This window comes from Paralichthys olivaceus, chromosome 4 (assembly GCF_024713975.1).
Source record: "Paralichthys olivaceus isolate ysfri-2021 chromosome 4, ASM2471397v2, whole genome shotgun sequence".
Taxonomy (NCBI): domain Eukaryota; kingdom Metazoa; phylum Chordata; class Actinopteri; order Pleuronectiformes; family Paralichthyidae; genus Paralichthys; species Paralichthys olivaceus.
In genome coordinates, this window is record NC_091096.1 from 2254527 (window position 1) to 2272474 (window position 17948).

Sequence of the window (17948 nt, forward strand, 5' to 3'; positions counted from 1 at the left end):
GGAAGAGGAGGAAGAGGCCTTGCTGGTTGGGTTGTGGTGCGTTAAGGATGTCCAGCCGTGTCAGGTTGGTGGGGGGGAGGGGGTGCTGGCGTTCGTCAGTGTAACTCGCTTGGGAGCTTCTCCTCCTTCACACGCCGGGGGTCCGCACCTCCGGCTTGATTAACAACCTGCCCGCCATTACCACGGATTGAGGGTGTCAACTGAATTAGCCTCTCCCCTCACCCATTCAGCACAAGCACTTAGTTAACATGCAAGGACCTGGAACGTCTCCGCAGAGTCTCGTCAGACACAAAGAGACGATTTGTGATGGAAGCAAACTGGTTCTTTTAGAGCGTTCACTCGTTTTAATGCAGACGAGGAACAAACTGCAGTTTTCACTCAACTTTGTGTTTGCGTTGATCTCGGCAGGACCGGATTCAAACCCTGTGCGCTGCAGCCGACGAGACCCGACGAGGTTTCATTTCAGTTGAAGGTTTATAATGTTGCATGTTCTGACTTTCTTCTGTTTGTGTCGTCTCTTTTGTGGTGGTTGCAGAATTCTGGGCTGTAAATGTTTTTAGTTTTAACGAGTCAGGATCCCGGAATAGGATGGAACTAGATCAGACTCTTCTCCCCCCCCACCCCCACCCCCCAAGGCAGAAACCGTGGCCGGTTCAGAGCCAGTGCCTGGTCTGGAACAAGTTCTTTGTGTTTAGTAAAGCTGGTTCGAGTCAACACTTGGCCGGTCTTGGTCTGGTTGAAGAGGACTGTGTTGTGTTAGTGCAGCGGAACGTTACAAAGAGAAATCTGCAATGTGCAACTACAAACAGTGAAAATGCAAAAAATACCAAAACAAACATGTTTCACAACAAAAATCCTGGAATTTCTTGACCCATGTTCCGTCCTCCCTCGACATCATCTCAGTAGTTTCTGTGTAAACCTGCGGACGGACAGAGATGAACATCAGTGACACATTCACCTCCTTGTCAAAGTGCATCACGCGGTCTCAAAGTTGGGTGTTTTTAAATATTTAGCGTCGGTAAATAAGAAGTCAGTTCAGACTATTTAAAATACGACGCATAGAAATGGACACATGGTCTGGTCGCTCATCTGTTCTGAACCACAGGAGAGTTGGTGGCCCAAGGCTCTGCCTCAGGCTAAATCCTCAGCAAAGAGAGCGCTCTTGTTATTATTCCGCAGCACCAGTTTTTATTCAGGCCTCCCCTGTACACTACCACACACTCACAGCTGGCCACTCACACACACACACACACTCACACACACACACACACACACACACACGCTGCCGCACTTCTTTCTCTCCTCTGTCTTTTTTGTGTTGGAGGATTTCAGGCGTTTCACTTGTTCCGTATCCTGAATTCTCATTAAACCTGCGGTAATTGGATCGGGCATAATAGACATATGGAAATTGCGGTGCCGTTCATCATTAGGGTTTTAATTGCACCCATTTTGGTCTTTGGCGTTTTTTTTTTTTTTTTTTTATTCTTCTCCATCTAAATAAGTCGTAGGAGTTCACGAGCCTTGTTACCGAAAGTCCGATCGCTGCGTCCGCGCTCGCTGGCGGCCGTGATAATGAGAGGCTTTCCTGGCTCTCGGCTCTTCCGTCCAGTTTGCAGCCATTGTGTTGTTTAGAGAGCGTCGTGCTAATGTGAGCACTTTGTTCAATCCTTTTTAAATCACCGGTGAAACAATGACATTTATCTTTTTACTCTCCAGAGTTGATTCGTCAAACCCTTAGAGGCAAATACGGATTATTGATAGATAATATTTGACTGATAGTTAAGTCATGAAGGCTGTTGTGCCCCGAATTGTAGGCTCGGGGGAATGGAAATCTAATTTCTCTTTAGTTTTATTTTTAAATCACAAATTATTCCTCATATGTGAATCGTTAATGAGTTCTGACGAAGATGGAGTTGACTCTTTTTGTCCATCGTCAGTCAAATAAAAATATTTATTTAATTTCCAGTTAATCTGATGAAACGTTTTTCTTCCAGGACCATGGACGTTCTTATCAGCCTGAACGACGGCAAATCCTTCATCTCCAGCTCGTACACCATCACCGCCTCCACCTGTGTGAGTCCGAAGCACCAACAAGTTACATTCGCCTCAAATGACATTCGTCCTTTTTTTCTCTTTTTGTAACACGAACCAGATTTCTGGATCTTCAGGATGAATTCCATTTTGTGGTCTTAAGAACAACCAGATGTGAATTTACCAGATGTGAGGATCGCAGTGGAATGATTATCCTCAATGGGAAATTTTGGTTTAAAGGAGCAGTAATACACAGAGATACACAGAGATACACTAAGATACACAGAGATACACAGAGATACACCGGGATACACAGAGATACACCGAGATACACCGAGATACACTGAGATGCACTGAGATACACTAAGATACACAGAGATACACCGAGATACACCGGGATACACCGAGATGCACCGAGATACACAGAGATACACTGAGATACACTGAGATACACCGGCAGTCATCAAATTCTGTGATGATGGTCCAGCATCATCGTTTTGTCACAGGAATCCAAACTTAAAGTCCTGATCACAGCGTGTAATCTGATTACTGTGTTGCTCCTCCCCAGTCGGACGGTCTGGCGGTGGCGATCGTCTTCCTGGTGCTGTTCATCCTCGTGGCTCTGGCCCTCATGTGGTGGTTCTGGCCTCTGTGCTGCACACTGGTGAGTGTCACTGGTGCTTCACTTACACTGGTTTTAATCACAGGACTATAGATGTTGATGATTCTCTATTGAATGTCCTCACAGTGACAAGCTGTAAGAACATCGCTCTCCGTGTTGCAAACATCCTGCTGTTGCAGCGCAGCTCGTCTTAAGCAACTGAGCTCAACTGAAAATGTGGTTTTTTAAATCCAGTTGAATTTGATGAAGCGTCTCGGTGAATGTGACGTTCACGGCCTCTCGTGAAAACCCAAAGCTGGAACCGCAGACCGCTGACCAGCAGCAGGTCGGGTCACGTTCGACCGAGGCCGCTCGCACTCAGCGGGTTCGATATTGTTCATCAGCCGGCGGTGAAGGGAAGCGGTGCAGGAACATCTGTTCAACCTCATCGACCCCGGTTACCTCGTTCACCCGCGGTGGCTTAGCAACACCACACAGGACGAACCTCAACAGGGAAGTCAAGAGCCCACATCCTGCAGGGGATCACGTGATCTCAGTTCTGAGAAGAGATGAAGTCGGAGAACAAACACGAGAAGTGACAGATTGTTCCTCAGTGAACGGATCTGTGTTTGTGCAGGACTGATATTAGATCTACCTGGGGACCGAAGGGATTCATGATAAACACAGTTTGTTTGTGTTTTGATCACATTTAAAATCTGTCACGTTTCTGCTGCTGATTAAAATACTTAGCGTGTTCTGGTAAACACGGATCAGCTACACGTCAATGTGCTGGAATCTTAGAGCAACAGAAAATATAGACTCTGCTGGTTAAAGTGAATTTTATTTGTTGGTTTAGATTTGTTGGTGTAAACGTGGATTGTCATGTGTTACTGGTCACATGTTACTGGTCACATGTTACTGGTCACATGTTACTGGTCCCTTTTTATTTATAGTTATTTATAAGTAAGTTTATGGTTAAATTGTGAAACATTAAGCTTTAATTACATTTCAAAATTCATTATGGCTTTGATCGTCTATCATCATCATCTATCTGCACAATAGTGGGTATTATAGTATAGTATAATATAATATAGTATAATATAATAAAGTGTAGTATAGTAATAAAAACCCTATAGTGCTTTGAACATATTTCATTTGACATAAACGAGATAAAAAACACTCTAAACATATTAAAGATAGAATTCACAGATGGTATTATGATGATTATTATTCAAACTTTCTATATGAGGGTGATAATAAAGTTTTAACGAATTATTTAGGCCGCAACAATCACTCAATGATATTCTAACAAGTTAAAACTTCTGTTCGTTCCTGGAAACCGTTGTTGCCTCCTCACCCCTCCTCACCTCTCCTCACCTCCTTCCTCACCCACTTAACAATTTAGAAAAACCCACAGCAGATTATGGTTTGGGGCTGAGAGCGCGGGGCTACAGATGGTGCACCCGCTCTTTTTCTGTGCCTCCGCTTTAATTTTTTTTTTCCTACGGAGATCTGATGAAGGCAAATCTACCCTCCACCCCGCCCCCCCCCCCTCCCCTCCTCCTCCCCTCAGCACCTCCGTTCCGGCTCAATCACGCCGCCCCTTAAATGATCGACGTTACCTGGCTTTGTGGACCTGAAGGGAGCCCATCCAGAATGAGATGGAAGCATATTTTGGAAAACCAACAAAGGCATTAAAATGTAAACCCCCTGCAGCATGTCTGGCCGCGGACGTGTTTGTCTTGGTGGAGAGAGCTGCTGTTGCCTTCCATCGAGGGACGCGGCAGAAGAGGAGGGCCATGTGTGGCTTGTTAATATTTAAACCCCCAGTCTGCCAGGTTTCAGCAGTCAGGATGAGGCCACGCACGCACACACACACACACACACACGCACACGCACACACTCGCCCACACTCGCCCAACCTCTTTCCCACAATCCCTCTCTCCCTGTCTCTCTCCCACGTGGCCTGATGCCAGGAGAGAGGTCATACAAGCTGTGGAGCGGTGATTTCTTTGTTTATGATTTGTTTGGAAAGTAAACTCGGAACGGTGTCACCCTTCGGTTCCGAAGAATTTAGTGTCGGAGATGCAGTTTTCAATAACATCGGCACTTTATCCAAATTACAAACGATTCCCTGATAAATTGGAGGCATTTTCACTTGGAGCCTAATATGTTAGTAACCTCGGATCATTATTATTATTTAATTTCAGCGTTGCTCCCTGATGCACAACTTTCATCGTCTTGTGTTCCTCTTCCCCCTCGGAGACATTTCTATTAGACGCCCCGAGCTCCTCTGATTGGACTGATTCTCCCCCGGTGTCATGGCGAGCCGACGTCAGATGGTACCCTGCGGTTTAGTTTTTAATTATGCCGCCGCATCGCTGAGCGCTCCTCTTCGCATCTGTCCGTCAGGTAGCTGGGAAACCGCAGCCTCGTGCCGTCATCGGAAAAATAATCCCACAATATGTCGTGAAAATCTGCTGCACTTAATAAAAAGAGATAATCCCGTCGGCGTGAGGTGTGGCTCAAATCATGTTAATCAGCGTACGGAGAGGCTACTCGCACACCCGCACTGGATTTGCTTACAGCCAGTTGTGTGTCAAAGAGCAATTAATTAACGGTAATTGATTATTTTTCATTATTCTAATGACAACAGTATGTGGCCAATGTGGTGGGATCCCTGAACGAAACAGCTGTTAGGATCTATGATATGCTATAATTACATTGCTCTTTTTTTTTTTCTCCCCTCAAAAACCAATTTAGCAAATGCACAAGCAGCGATGACAGTGTACTATCTGTCTTTGATGACTAATGGACGAAGGTCTGCCTTCCACTTTACCACCGCTCCAGCTGAGATACGTCCTCACTGTAATTATATGTACAGTATTTATAGACCGGTGTGGTGCGAACGTCCGCTAGACTGTGAAAATGTTTTATCTGACACCACAATCTGTGCGGAGAAGAGAAGAGGAAGCTCTGTTCCTTTCTAGCTCCGTCTCGTGTCCACGCTCTGTATGTGATCCGGTTAGTTCTGGTTTCACGTTGTAACTCAGGGACTAAAGAATTTTGTCGTACGTTGTGTCGTTCATCGACCTTCGAGTACCTACCTGTACTGGACCCTGATTGGTTTGAATGGAACCGGTTCATTTTGTTGCCACGGTAACGTCTTTACACAGTACGGTACAGCTTCGTCTGTTGTGTAATGCCGTCTCTACTTCCTGTGATTGATATCTCGTCGTGTTGCCGGAGCTCGGTGAGGTGTCTTCAAGTCTCAGTCCAACAAATAGTTTACAACGATATTCAACAGAAAACAGGAGCAAACCCTCACATCTGTGAAGGCGGGGCCAGATAATGTTTGACATCTTCGGCCTCCGTGTTCTCGGAGCCCTGACGTTGACGTAAAACCCCTCGAAACCTTAAAACGCCAAAGAATAAACTCCGTCTCACGCGAGGCGTCTCCAGCCGACCTGCAGTGAAAAAGTTGGACATCAGAATGTGGAGCGTCCTGACTGACACCTGACAAATGTCCCTGTCAGGACGCTCCTTTGCTTCGCGATGCACATCTGAAAAACCTCGTCGAGGCATCTTGTCCTTGAGTGGAATCACATTGTGGACAACCTGCTCCTCAGGTGCCATGTCACCCAGTGTTGTCATGAACAATGCCGCCGGGCTGGTCACTCTGCTGTGGGTGAAGAGTGTCGGGTTTGTTTCTGTGTGTGTGTGTGTGTGTGTGTGTTTGCCGCCACTCATCTTCCACCCAGACGGAGCTTGGAGCCGAGCCGAGCCCGAGCCTCCTCCTCTGCATCTCGTTGGAGCTAATTAACTCCTTAGGACTTTATGATTGGGGGGTATTGCTCGGGAGCACTGAACCCCATCCAATTAATTAAGAGCTAAACGGGCAACAGTGATCGCCCCAAAGACTCCCCTGTCAACAAGTTGATTTTCAGCTTTTCTTTATTTTGCACAGGGGGCCCCTGATGTTGGTTTACAAGCAGAATCCCTGTAATCAGTAGTCAGTGGGGTGACGGCGCTCCGCGTTTACAGAGCAGCCTGGCAGCGGCGGCGTCTCTGCCGTGCAACGAGCTCAGGGACGTCTCTGTTTGTCTCAGTCACCTGTCACGAGTCACCTCCGTCAGCCTCGTCTGCGCTCGTCCTGACATGGTTTGAGCGGGCGTGTGTTTGTGTGTTTGCACTCGTCCCTCCGTGGACTTTCTGCTGACGCTCTTGTGCTTTTTGTGTTTATCCAGGTCATCAAAGACCCGCCGCCTCCTCCTCCACCTACCCGTCCTCCGCCACCTGTGAGTATTAATATGCTGTTGTCTCTAAACTGATACACTGAACAGAAAACTCATCAGATAATCTTCTTCAATCTGCATAATGAGGCTTAATGACTTTCTTTTCAAAATAAGAAGAAGAGATTGATTTGTGGTAGAGATCTTTTCCTCTGACTCGAGTCAAAACGTTTATTTCCAGAAATATTGAGCTATATTTTGAAAACTCTTGTTGAAAAGTTATGTCGTTAAATCTCTTTTGGTCTCTAGTTTGAACCTCGTGTAATTCTGGATTCACAGTAAGGATGTGACATTATTTTTAACGGCTGCAGCGGAAAGTAAGGACACGAGCGTCTTCTCCTTCTCGACAAAATGACGGAAATGATCTTTGCAATCGGGAGGAAAAGGATTCATACGTTAAACGGAGCTGAAAAGAAAGAACAATAGCGACACAGTCCTGCTCTCACTTCCTTTTGTGTTGCAGATCTGATAAATGACGATGTTTATGTAATAAGAGAGGAAGTTTGCATCCGGCTGCAGCGGGTGAACGGATATTTAACGTGTGTATGAGTCTCTGAACCTCCCTCCATGTTTTTCTCAGGAGCCTGAGCCGCTGCCCAAGTCAAAGTGGCCGACTGTGGACGCCTCCTACTATGGAGGAAGAGGAGCTGGAGGAATCAAACGCATGGAGGTCAGAGATCATTCTCCTTTGTTTGGTTTTCAAAACATGAGGTTCAGGGTCAACCTGTTATTTTTGTTATAACAGATTAATGTCACCGTCCAGATGTGAAATGGTTTAAAAATAAATAAATAAAATGTGTTGTTGCTTTTTATTCATGTGAAATAAAAACCCTGGAATCCTACAAATGTCAGATCCAATCCCTGGACGGACAGGAAGTGACGCACCCGACATCTGTTCCCCTGTAAACCTGCATCATGTTCAGAGAAACCTGCTGACGTTCAAGGTTTTTTTCTAGAAGTTAGTGGAGATGCACAGGCGGCAGGAGGTGGGACTGACGCTGTCCACCCGTGCCGCCGTCCTCGTCAGTCCACTGATGCCTCCGACGTGACAGGCCCTGCCATCTCGTCCTTGGCCGCTCGGGCCTGATTGGATCAAGTCATTGTGGGAATGAAGGATTGAGTGCTGCTGTCAACTTGACATATCCACCTCACCCACCTCTCCTCCCCCCTCCTCCTCCCCCAAACCTTGGCAGGGCCTTTGTTATCCGCCTCCTCCGTCCCGCGGGGAATCCAGGTTTAAAGCCTCCCCTCCTCCCTCGCTGCCGTACCCCCTACCGCTTCCCAGCCTCGAGGAAGTTGGTGGCATTGCAGGGATTTCCCAGCATCCTCTGGGAGCTCCTACCGCTTGACTTTATCCCCACGAGCGTTGGCGAGATGCGAACCCCGCACTCCCTCCTCTCTCTTCCTGCCGCAGCAGGTTGATTCCCACCGACAGGTCCGTCTCCACTTCTGAAGCTTCGCCCCCTCGCGCTCGGAGAACAAGGTGCTTCTTTCTTCTTCTGCATCCGCGTTTTCGACGTCAAGCTGAGGAGAAGAAAAAAAAAAAAAAAAAAAAAGGGGCTCCACTGCTTCGCCTGCTGCCAATATGTCAAACGTGTATTTAACGGGCTGAGGTGACAACATATCTTTTATTCATCGCAGCCCTCTCTTCTCTTGATGACGCTGCAGGCCAGGGACGTATCCCGGAGATGATTCTGAAAAGCTGTTCTATATTGTCACGGCTTAACCTACAGCTTGAAAACGGTGTCGCTAATTAATCACCTCTCCCCGTTCATGCGATGGTGGATTTTTTTATTTTTTTTATTTTTTTTTTTTATATCTCCTCCCTGCAACAGATGTGAGGAATTCAATTAAAAGACAGGACAGCTTAGCAAACACACAAACCTGTATTCACACACTCACACACTATAACAAATAATACAGCATGTAGCTTATTAACAAAGGAAACAACAGGGTTTCAGGTGGTTTTATTTTCTTATGGATTTACGGTGCAGTGATAGAAGTTGTTCAAATACTTTGTTATAATCATCACGGATGTTGAGACTAATCTTAACCAGCGATTGTTTTTTAATTTCAGTTGTTTAAGAACTTTGAGAAAACCCTCATTGAGTTTATTGTTATCGGAATCATTGATATTTGCGTTATAGATTCTCCTGATTCTTGGTTTTGTGTGTCCAGGTGCGTTGGGGTGAAAAGGGCTCGACGGAGGAGGGGGCCCGGCTGGAGAAGGCCAAGAACGCCATCGTGTCCATACCCGAGGACGAAGAGCAGCCAATAACGAAACGTCCCACCCCGAAGCCGGCTCCCACCTACCAGGCAGAGAATAAATGGTACACTCCCATCAAGGTAAATACTCCTGCGACACAATAAATACTACTTTACTGCTATTATAATAATGATGTGAATCATTTGAACGAGCTTTGATGGTCGTCGCAACCGAAGTATAGAATTTCATTAATGATGAGTGGTCGGGGTCAAAGACCAGTTGAATAAAAAACCATCAGTTGCACATGGCGGGACCTTGTTATCTAAATGCAGGCCCATGTTTTCTGTTTGATCAGGGTCGTCTCGATGCATTGTGGGCTTTGTTGGGGCGGCAGTACGACCGAGTCTCCCTCATGCGTCCCAGCTCTGCAGAGAAGGTAAGACGCTAAAAACAACAGGAAACCACCCAAACTTCTCAAAATCTACAAAACGACAACACAAAAGATCCTGCACATGATGAAGAAATCATAAAAAAGCAGATGCGTGCAATACTTCAGTGTGTGTGTGTGCGTGCGTGTGTGTGTGTGTGTGTGTGTGTGTGTGCGTGTGTGTGTGTGCGGGCGGATACAGGAAATGAGTGTTTCAGTGTTGTGTTGGGTTTTTTTTTGTATTTTAAACTTCGCCTGAAGGGAGTGAGTCACACCAGTGGTGCTGTTTATTGTATTTTAATGTGTCGTCATCTTCATTGGCGGCTGTGGCTCGGGAGGTAGAGTGGGTCGTCCACCAACCAGAGGGTCGTCAGTTCAATCCCAGTCTCAAAATCGTGTTTTAGTTTCTCATTTGCTCAGAGTGACTCCTTCATATCTACTATCTATCTACTTTCAACCCACGCTGGCTGCATGCGACGACCTTTTGGATTTTTCACGTCAGCTTTGCACCCGAGCAGGTTCCTCCAGGGGGCGTTAAGGGGAGGGGTTTCAAACGGTTTGCGTTGAGGTGCCTTAAATCAAACACTTTTTCTCTAAATGCTGCTGTAGCCGCCATAAAAAACCCCTAATCTGCTGCATTTGTTATCATTGCGAATCTTTTCAGTCGCCACAGTCACACGAAAGGACTCATTACTTTATTGCTGTGCTGCATTACAGCTGTGGCGTTTCAGTAATCTGTGTGCTCGGCCTCGGCAGAGGAAGCTGCTGGCACAACTCTGTCATTGTGCTGCTGTTTCCTAATCAGGACACAGCTGCATCGACTCACAGGAGGACGCACCAGGGAGACGAGACCTAATACGGTCAAATCCTGGACTTTTCTCAGCCTTGGTCTGCTGCTAGAAACCAACACACACTGAAACCTGACACCGGCGGTCACTCGGGGGAGCACGCTCCTCACAAGTGTTGTGTTGTGTTCGCATCTGAGGAACAACGCAGGAGTTTGTGGCAGGACCTCATGTATATACTTGTGTTTGTTTGCAGCACATCGACACCGGCATCGGTTCTTGACGTCAAAATCTGCGTCTTTGTCTTAAACATGTCTGGCTCTTCTTTTGCATCCTTTCAGGAATATGTCCGGACTTCAGTTGTGTGTGTGTGTGTGTGTGTGTGTGTGTGTGTGTGTGTGTGTGTGTGTGTGTGTGTGTGTGTGTGTATTCTTTAAACGACTTCACCCTGTCAGAGCAAGAATGACTCATGTATGATGTGAGTTTGTTTCTCTGGCACGACGATAGCTCCCTGGCTCCTGGTTGTTTTATGAGGCATCCCGGTGAGTCCAGGTTTTATTTTACGAGATGACCAATCCTACATATTTTCATGCAGTGCGCTCACTGGCTTTGTTTTCGTGCTGAAATGACAACAATTCCCCTGCACGACCTTCGTCCGACCGTCGGAGTTTCGAGCAGGAAAAAAGGCAGATCCCACGGTGTGAGAGATGATAGATGTCTCCACACATGGGGTCGCCCCAGTCGCTCCGAGCGAACTGTTCTGAAGGAGGAGAAAAGTGAGAGCGAAACCCGCTGGTGAGTAAACCAGTTGTGTCAAAGCACTCAGACTGGGAGAGGATGGGCTGCCAGCGGAGTCCCTGACACAGCTGGCTCGCTTCATTCACATGCCGATCACCGAGCCCAACGCCACTTTCAAGTCCGTGATCAAGACTGTATGAGACACGGGAGGGAATCAGCCACCAGGCCACGGACGCCGTTTGTGAGATGATGGTTTTAACCGAGCTGTTTTAAAATGTACACCTTACTCTCGTTCGCCCCCTGGTGGCTAGCTGCAGTGCAGGTAATAGACCCAGCCTCCTTCATGTTATTAGACGGGACATGGACTAAAATTAAAAGTCAAAGTGCACGTCAAATAAATAGACTTCTACCATTTTAGGACGTTTTGCAGTTTATTATACCACTAATGTAAGTGTTCATGTTCCTGATGAGAAACATCATGATTGACAGCTGAGACAAACCAAACACATCTGAAGCTCGTGTTGATCAGAAAATGATTTTGTTTATTTGTGATATTCAACACAACGACATCGTGACGTCAGAAAATAAGCTGCATCCCGACTTTTGGATCTAGATTGAAATGGTATTTATATTTTTATGACCTCACTGTAGTGGAGTTCTTTAATATAAAAACTTCACATCGACTGATATGGTGTGGTCTGCCTCTGTACCCTGGTCCCCATTGTTATTTTAGTCTTTTCAAGGAAACATGGCTTGATTAAAATGTGTCCTGTTGCTGGTTTGGTGTGGAGTGCACAGCGGGGACATGGAGACGAGGAGGAGAAGGAAAGAGGGGACGGTGGGGGGGGGGGGAGGCGGGGAGGCAGGGCAGCGCTCTTTGATGGCGGACAGGAAATCTCCAGGGTCATGAATTTTTCTGCGGGCTGCTTCCGCGGAGGTTACAAGGACTTGTACAGGTGTAAGGAAGCAGGTTGCCGCAGACATCTGCTCAGCTCGGGGAACCGGGTGTCCACGCCACCTCGTGCTCTCCTCCTCCTCCTCCTCCCGTCCTCACCCTCCTTCCCTCGCTCAGTGGTCTCCTTCGCTGACCCCTCCCTCCCTCAGGGCTGCCGCCCGCAGCCAGACTGCTGGATTGTCAGCAGATGCAGAAGAGAGACAGAAAATGAGAGTGAAACAGTTTTTTCTGTCTTTCTTTTTTTTTTGTGGTCTCACATTTAGCGCCTGAGGGCCTTCAACACCAAAGGTAGAGCGGGGGTGGACACAGCTGCAGTGCCGAACTTGCCCCAGGCACAAATAAAGAGATCTAATGTGGTTTGACTGTGTTGTCGGTGAGACCGGGGAGCCGGGGAGGCACTTCAGAGCCAACTTAGCACAGCAACATCTGCCGCCAAGTTTTGCCGGGGATCGACTGGGGACAGCAGGTAGAGGAAGGTGGCGGAGATGGGGGGTGGGGGGGGGGTGGCGGCCTTATTCTGATGCTCACTCTGGCTCTTTTTGAAGAGGCGGTGGTGAGCTCTCGCCGCCCCCACCTTCACACTCCAGGTATTGTTTTCTGAAAGCAGCTGTCCGCAAAATGTCCCAACAAGGTGCTGGATGAATGATGCATCACTGTACATTAAACCCTCCGAGTCCCACAGAAAAAGACACACGGGCGGGCGGGCGAGCGGGCGAGCCAGAAACGGAGAGCAGGCGTTTGAGTTCCTGTGAGTCCGTTTGGATTTCCATTTGTTCTTCTCACGCTCGTCTGCTCCTCGCCAGGGGGACGTGTGGGCTGAGTGTGCTGGTGTGTGTGGAGGTTAATGCTATTATCTGATGCACCTCTAGACTGTCGAGCTCAGAAAAGACGTTTTTTTTGTGGGATTCTGTGCAAAGAGTTCCTTCTTGAATCTTTTAGATTTTAAAGCTCTAACGAGGCGACTGTCAGTGAGAGAGAAACGAGACGCAGATGAGAAACTTGTTTAGTTGTTTGAGATCTCAAATATCATCGTATCGCATCTGAAAAGAAAAAACACATTTTTCTTTGTTGCGCTTATTTCTGTCATCCTGACATGTCGCTGTCATACTTGGCATCATAGCATTATTATTATTATATATTTCTCTATTTATGTAATTTTTGTCTTTAAATTTCATTCTACTAGACTTTTTTCATTTTTCATTTTCATTTTTCTTATATCTGAGCCCGAGCAGTATTCCCATGACATATAATGATAATTCAGAAGATACAGAAAGGAATCAGTCCCCTGGTGAAACCACATATGCAGATAAAAATAGAAGCTCCTCGGAGGAAGCAAGAATATGAAAACATTCTACGTCAGGATTCCGGAATATGTGAGAGGGTTTTGAGGTTTTTCACCAAAACAAACGGAGGCAGCAGAGCACAGTGGTCGTAGAAGCAGCCTCCCACCTCTCTGCCTCCCTCCTTCCTCCTCTACTCCTCTCCTCCTCTCCTCTCCTCAGCTGTTTTATCTTTCCTTCACCCTGCCAGCGCTCCGTGCCCCGGCTGTGACAGCATCTTAATTTAACAGCCGCCGGTCACGTCGTAGACTGAGCTGTGGGAGCGTTTAATTAAGTGACTGTGAGCAGAGGGACTCCGAGGACCTGCTCTGGAAGAGTCCCGTCAGATGGAGGGAGCAGAGACAGAGAGAGAGAGAGAGAGAGAGAGGGAGAGGGAGGGATGGATGTAAGGCGAAAAAAGAAATAACGAGGACGAGGCTGGCATAAGCCGAGGGCCACCGAGGGTATAGGTGACAGTCTGCTTGCCGTAGCCTGGCGTGGCACAGCACGGCGTGGCACGGCAGAGCTGTCCTCCCAGGTCACAGAAATACATGCTCGGGTCTATTTTCTCCCTCCTCGGCAGCGGCCTCCGGTTTCTCTGGGCTCAATTAGGACGCTGCGAGGTGATCGTCGTCACGGAACCGGAGCCAAGTGAAAACGTTAGATATCTGCTTTTTACTTTCAGTATTTCACTGAAGGTGCCTCGCGAAGGATCCTAACATCAGTAGGTCATCAGTAATTATTCATCCTGAGAAAAGAGAGAATAATGAGTGTAAACAAACTGGAGCATGGCTCCGAGTGTTGGCAGCTTCTCTCTGGCCTCCACGCTGCATTTTTACATCGTGAGCCACCGGGTCACATTTTGTGGGGGGAACGTTCCTCCAGTGAAAAGGGAGCTGAAGTTTCTCTCGGCGACAGATGGTCGAGGAGCGAGCGATCAGTGTGGCAGGAAAAAATATTTCCAATATGTTTATCATCTTCCACAGCCATGATCTGTGATGAGAGCTGAGAGAGAGGATTGTGGGAAATGGAGTCTTTTGTGGAGCAGTTACAGATTACTATCAAAGCAGGGCATGATTTTAGATTTCCAACCTTCCAATCGTTTAAATTTGATCATCCAACTTTAGATTTTTAATCCTTCACCCGTTGCTTTTAGGTTTTGTCCAGATATATGTTTAGATTGCATCGTCCACACAGAAAGAGATCGGACGATAAAGTGCAATATTAGCAGCAGTAGATCAGATAAACCCAACTCCAGTAAATCAGGTTTAAATACAGATTTAAATATTGGACAATAGCCACGGCATAGGATCAGCAGTGAACCGGTGTATCAGTATGTTCTGGGCAGTCTGGTCACATGGACACGATCCAAGACAGGAAATGGCCGCCTCACAGGAACTGAAGAGATAAACACAATGACCCAGTTTACATCCTGAAAGAGGTGAAGAAGAAAAATGACTCTTTGTAGTGAGGAGAAAAAAAACGATACGGAAGAATTTACTCTGTGCACGACAGTGAGATTCCTCCGACAGACTGTTTATTCAGTCTTCTATGGAACTGAACATGAAGACGTATTCGGCAGCTTCCTGCTCGCCGTCTTTTAGTCGCCTCATCTTCAGATGTAAAGCAGAGCAAACACTAGCTCTGCATTGTTTGAAGAAAAAAAACAAAACAAATGTCAACAGATGCACACACTCATCCTTTCACGCTTCCCTTTTTGTTACTGCCTGTGTCTTTACGACGCCACACTGAATATGGTGAGAACATCTTTCTTGAAACTAATAAAAGCCGTCGAACTGCATTGTTCGGCGTTAGAATAAAAAAAGGCCTGCGAAGATGACACGGTCTTGAAGGTGTGCGGCGTGGCGGCAGGCCCACGTTCTGCTCCCTCCACAGCCGGCGGACAGAATAATTTGGTACCTAAACGTCTGATGAGACAATATGCTAATGTGGTACTAATATATATCCTTAAGAAAGAGTTGACAGCTAATGTCGAGTAAACACAGGCTAATGCACGCGAGGGGACATCCACGTGTTGACGAGATATTTACCGTCACGCGGAGAAATACCTCACCGAAAACAAATGTAACACTTAATTTCACAATAAAAGGCTTTTAATCGAAAGTAAACAACCTGGCAAATGACATTAGGCTGAAATGAAGCTCCAGATCAGAGAGCATGAGATTTCCTAATTAACAGGGGTAATTGGAATTAAACCAGGGCGTCACAAATAATGAAGCATTGAGAGAAGAGAACTCGTCTTCACTGGGAAAGGCTGGAGACACACACAAAAAAAAAAAAAAAAAGTCTTGACATTTAACCCACAACCAGCGTCTAATTTACCTCTGTGTGAAAACGGAGGAATTCAGTCAGTGGTGTTTATTTGCTGAGAGAGGATCAGCGTCGTGTGGGTTTTAATCGAGGAGGAAATGGACAAGATGAATAAGATGTGAGATAGAGAACATGTGGGAGAACGTGCAGGGATTCATCTTTACTCTCAGGCCACGGGGGAAGTCTCACAGTTTACAAACTCTGGACTTTATTAGTTTATCTCCGGCTTCCAAGACATTTCTTTTCTTTTAAATCATTTTTGCAGTTTAACCCCTGAAGTCTTGTTGCTCAGTTCCAAACAAATCTCATGTGATGTTGCTGATAACATAGGCAACATGGGTATTTATCGCATATACATGTGCGAAGTGCGAGTTCAGATGTTCCTCTACTTAATATTTTTCTCTTACCTTCTTATTTGTGGGTCGTGCATTAGTGTATTTTCTCCTGCGTGAAGGTAAAAGAGAATTTACCTCAAAAATCAACTCTCCCGACTGATTGTGTCTGCAGAACTCTTTCTTCGAGATTATTCCACTTGTTTCAATTAAAAGTAAAAACATAAAAAGTCTCTCATGTCCTCAATTCAATTCAATTACATTTAATTTGTATAGCACCAAATCATAATATACATTATTTTAAGGCACTTTACATAGAAGGTCAAGACCTTATAATCGTATTAATATATATATATATATATTAATATATAGAAACCCAACAGTTTTCACAATGAGCAAGCACTTCGGCGACTGTGGAGGAAAAACTCCCTCAACAGATTTCGATGATGATTAAAACAAAGGGATCTGCATCGGAAAGTGTCTCTATGTTTTTAGTCTTTTCATAATAATCCGTATCGATCTGCGCTCTGTCTCACGTTGGAGCTCTTTAGACGTCGCACAGCACAGAACTCTGCAGCGGCGGTGGTGGTGGCGGTGGTGGCGGTGGCGGTGGCGGTGGTGGGCTGCTGTGCAGGGTAGCGGTGAGCCCTGGGCCTCATTAGTCCTATCAGTGGACGGCCTTGTTAGCCCTAACAAGTAGCCGGCTGACAGCTCCATTCAGCCGCCGCAACCCCCACAAGAGAAGTGACAGCTTTAACTATGGCGGAGAGCGCCGCCGATTTACAGGCCGCGCCCGCGCTCTCTTAACCAGATTAGTTCTTTTTACATTAACACAGGAAAAGTAGGGCAGATGTCTGTATGACTGGTTGTAAATTCGATAATGACCACCATGTTAATCCCCCCCCCCAAACACCCACCCTCACCCACCCACTCACTCACCCCTCCTCCTCCTCCTCCTCATCCACGGCCCTGCACGGCAAGTCCAAGATGGGACCTGGCTGGTAACAGGATTACCAATGAGGGAACCCTGTGTGTGTGTGTGTGTGTGTGTGTGTGTGTGTGTGTGTGTGTGTGTGTGTGTGTGTGTGTGTGTGTGTGTGTGTGTGTGTGTGTGTGTGTGTGTGTGTGTGTGTGTGTGTGTGTGTGAGATTGTTGTTGGTGGCGGCTGGTTGGAGGAGTAAAGTGAAAACTAAGCCTAATGTGAGAAAAAGAGAGAATTAATGAGAAAATTATTAGAGAGGCGTCAGGAACAAATCCCTTCATGTTCCTCATTTCTCAGAATCTGATTCTTCGATCTGAGTCGTCGAAGATTTTTTCAGTTAAAAACAACTCACAACAATAAAGACTTTTTATTACGCACGATAATATAAATTACTTTATTTCTTCAGACTTCGTCCAGAGCGTTAAAACACGACTCTTATACATTGAATACTCACTTACATGTACATGTATTTCTACGGTCAAAGGCTTAAAGTAAATAAATAGAGATGATGAATTGAATTCTTCTTCGTTCATGTGTTTTGTTGCTGTGGTGACAGATCAAAAAAAAAACAACAAAACAAAACTGTTTCTCCGGCAACGCAGAACAAAAACAAGCTGTTTGTGTGAGATTTTAATATCCGTCCAGATTTAATGTCATTCATCAGCATGTAAAGACTCTGACTCTGATCTCTGCTCGCTCAGTTCTGGATTAGCTCTTGTTTTTTCTCATCCTCTTCTCTTTTAAATCTTGTTCTGCGGAGAAATCCACTTTGGGTATTTTCCAGCCTTGTTGTTCTCGGGACCCTCCGGCCGCGCTGCGTTCAGGGTCTCCCCTCTTCCTCTCCAGTAGCTGATCAGTGTTGTTGTATTTGGGTGGCCGGGGCTGGTACCTGCACCCCCTGCACCCCCTGCACCCCCTGCCTGATACGATCTGAACTGATGTCCCGCTT

The 17948-nt window shown here is 46.4% G+C and overlaps 1 protein-coding gene across 2 annotated transcripts in view; it reads left to right on the top strand.

Annotated features, from left to right (window-relative positions):
• Nucleotides 1-17948, top strand: part of antxr2a (ANTXR cell adhesion molecule 2a) — a 58764-nt gene that overhangs the window by 19668 nt on the left and 21148 nt on the right. For both annotated transcript variants that reach the window (XM_069523334.1, XM_069523335.1), the window contains 6 exons: nucleotides 1995-2073; nucleotides 2600-2695; nucleotides 6880-6930; nucleotides 7505-7594; nucleotides 9103-9270; nucleotides 9486-9566. In XM_069523334.1, the coding sequence (XP_069379435.1) occupies nucleotides 1995-2073; nucleotides 2600-2695; nucleotides 6880-6930; nucleotides 7505-7594; nucleotides 9103-9270; nucleotides 9486-9566 (565 nt within the window). The remainder of the gene's footprint in view (nucleotides 1-1994; nucleotides 2074-2599; nucleotides 2696-6879; nucleotides 6931-7504; nucleotides 7595-9102; nucleotides 9271-9485; nucleotides 9567-17948) is intronic.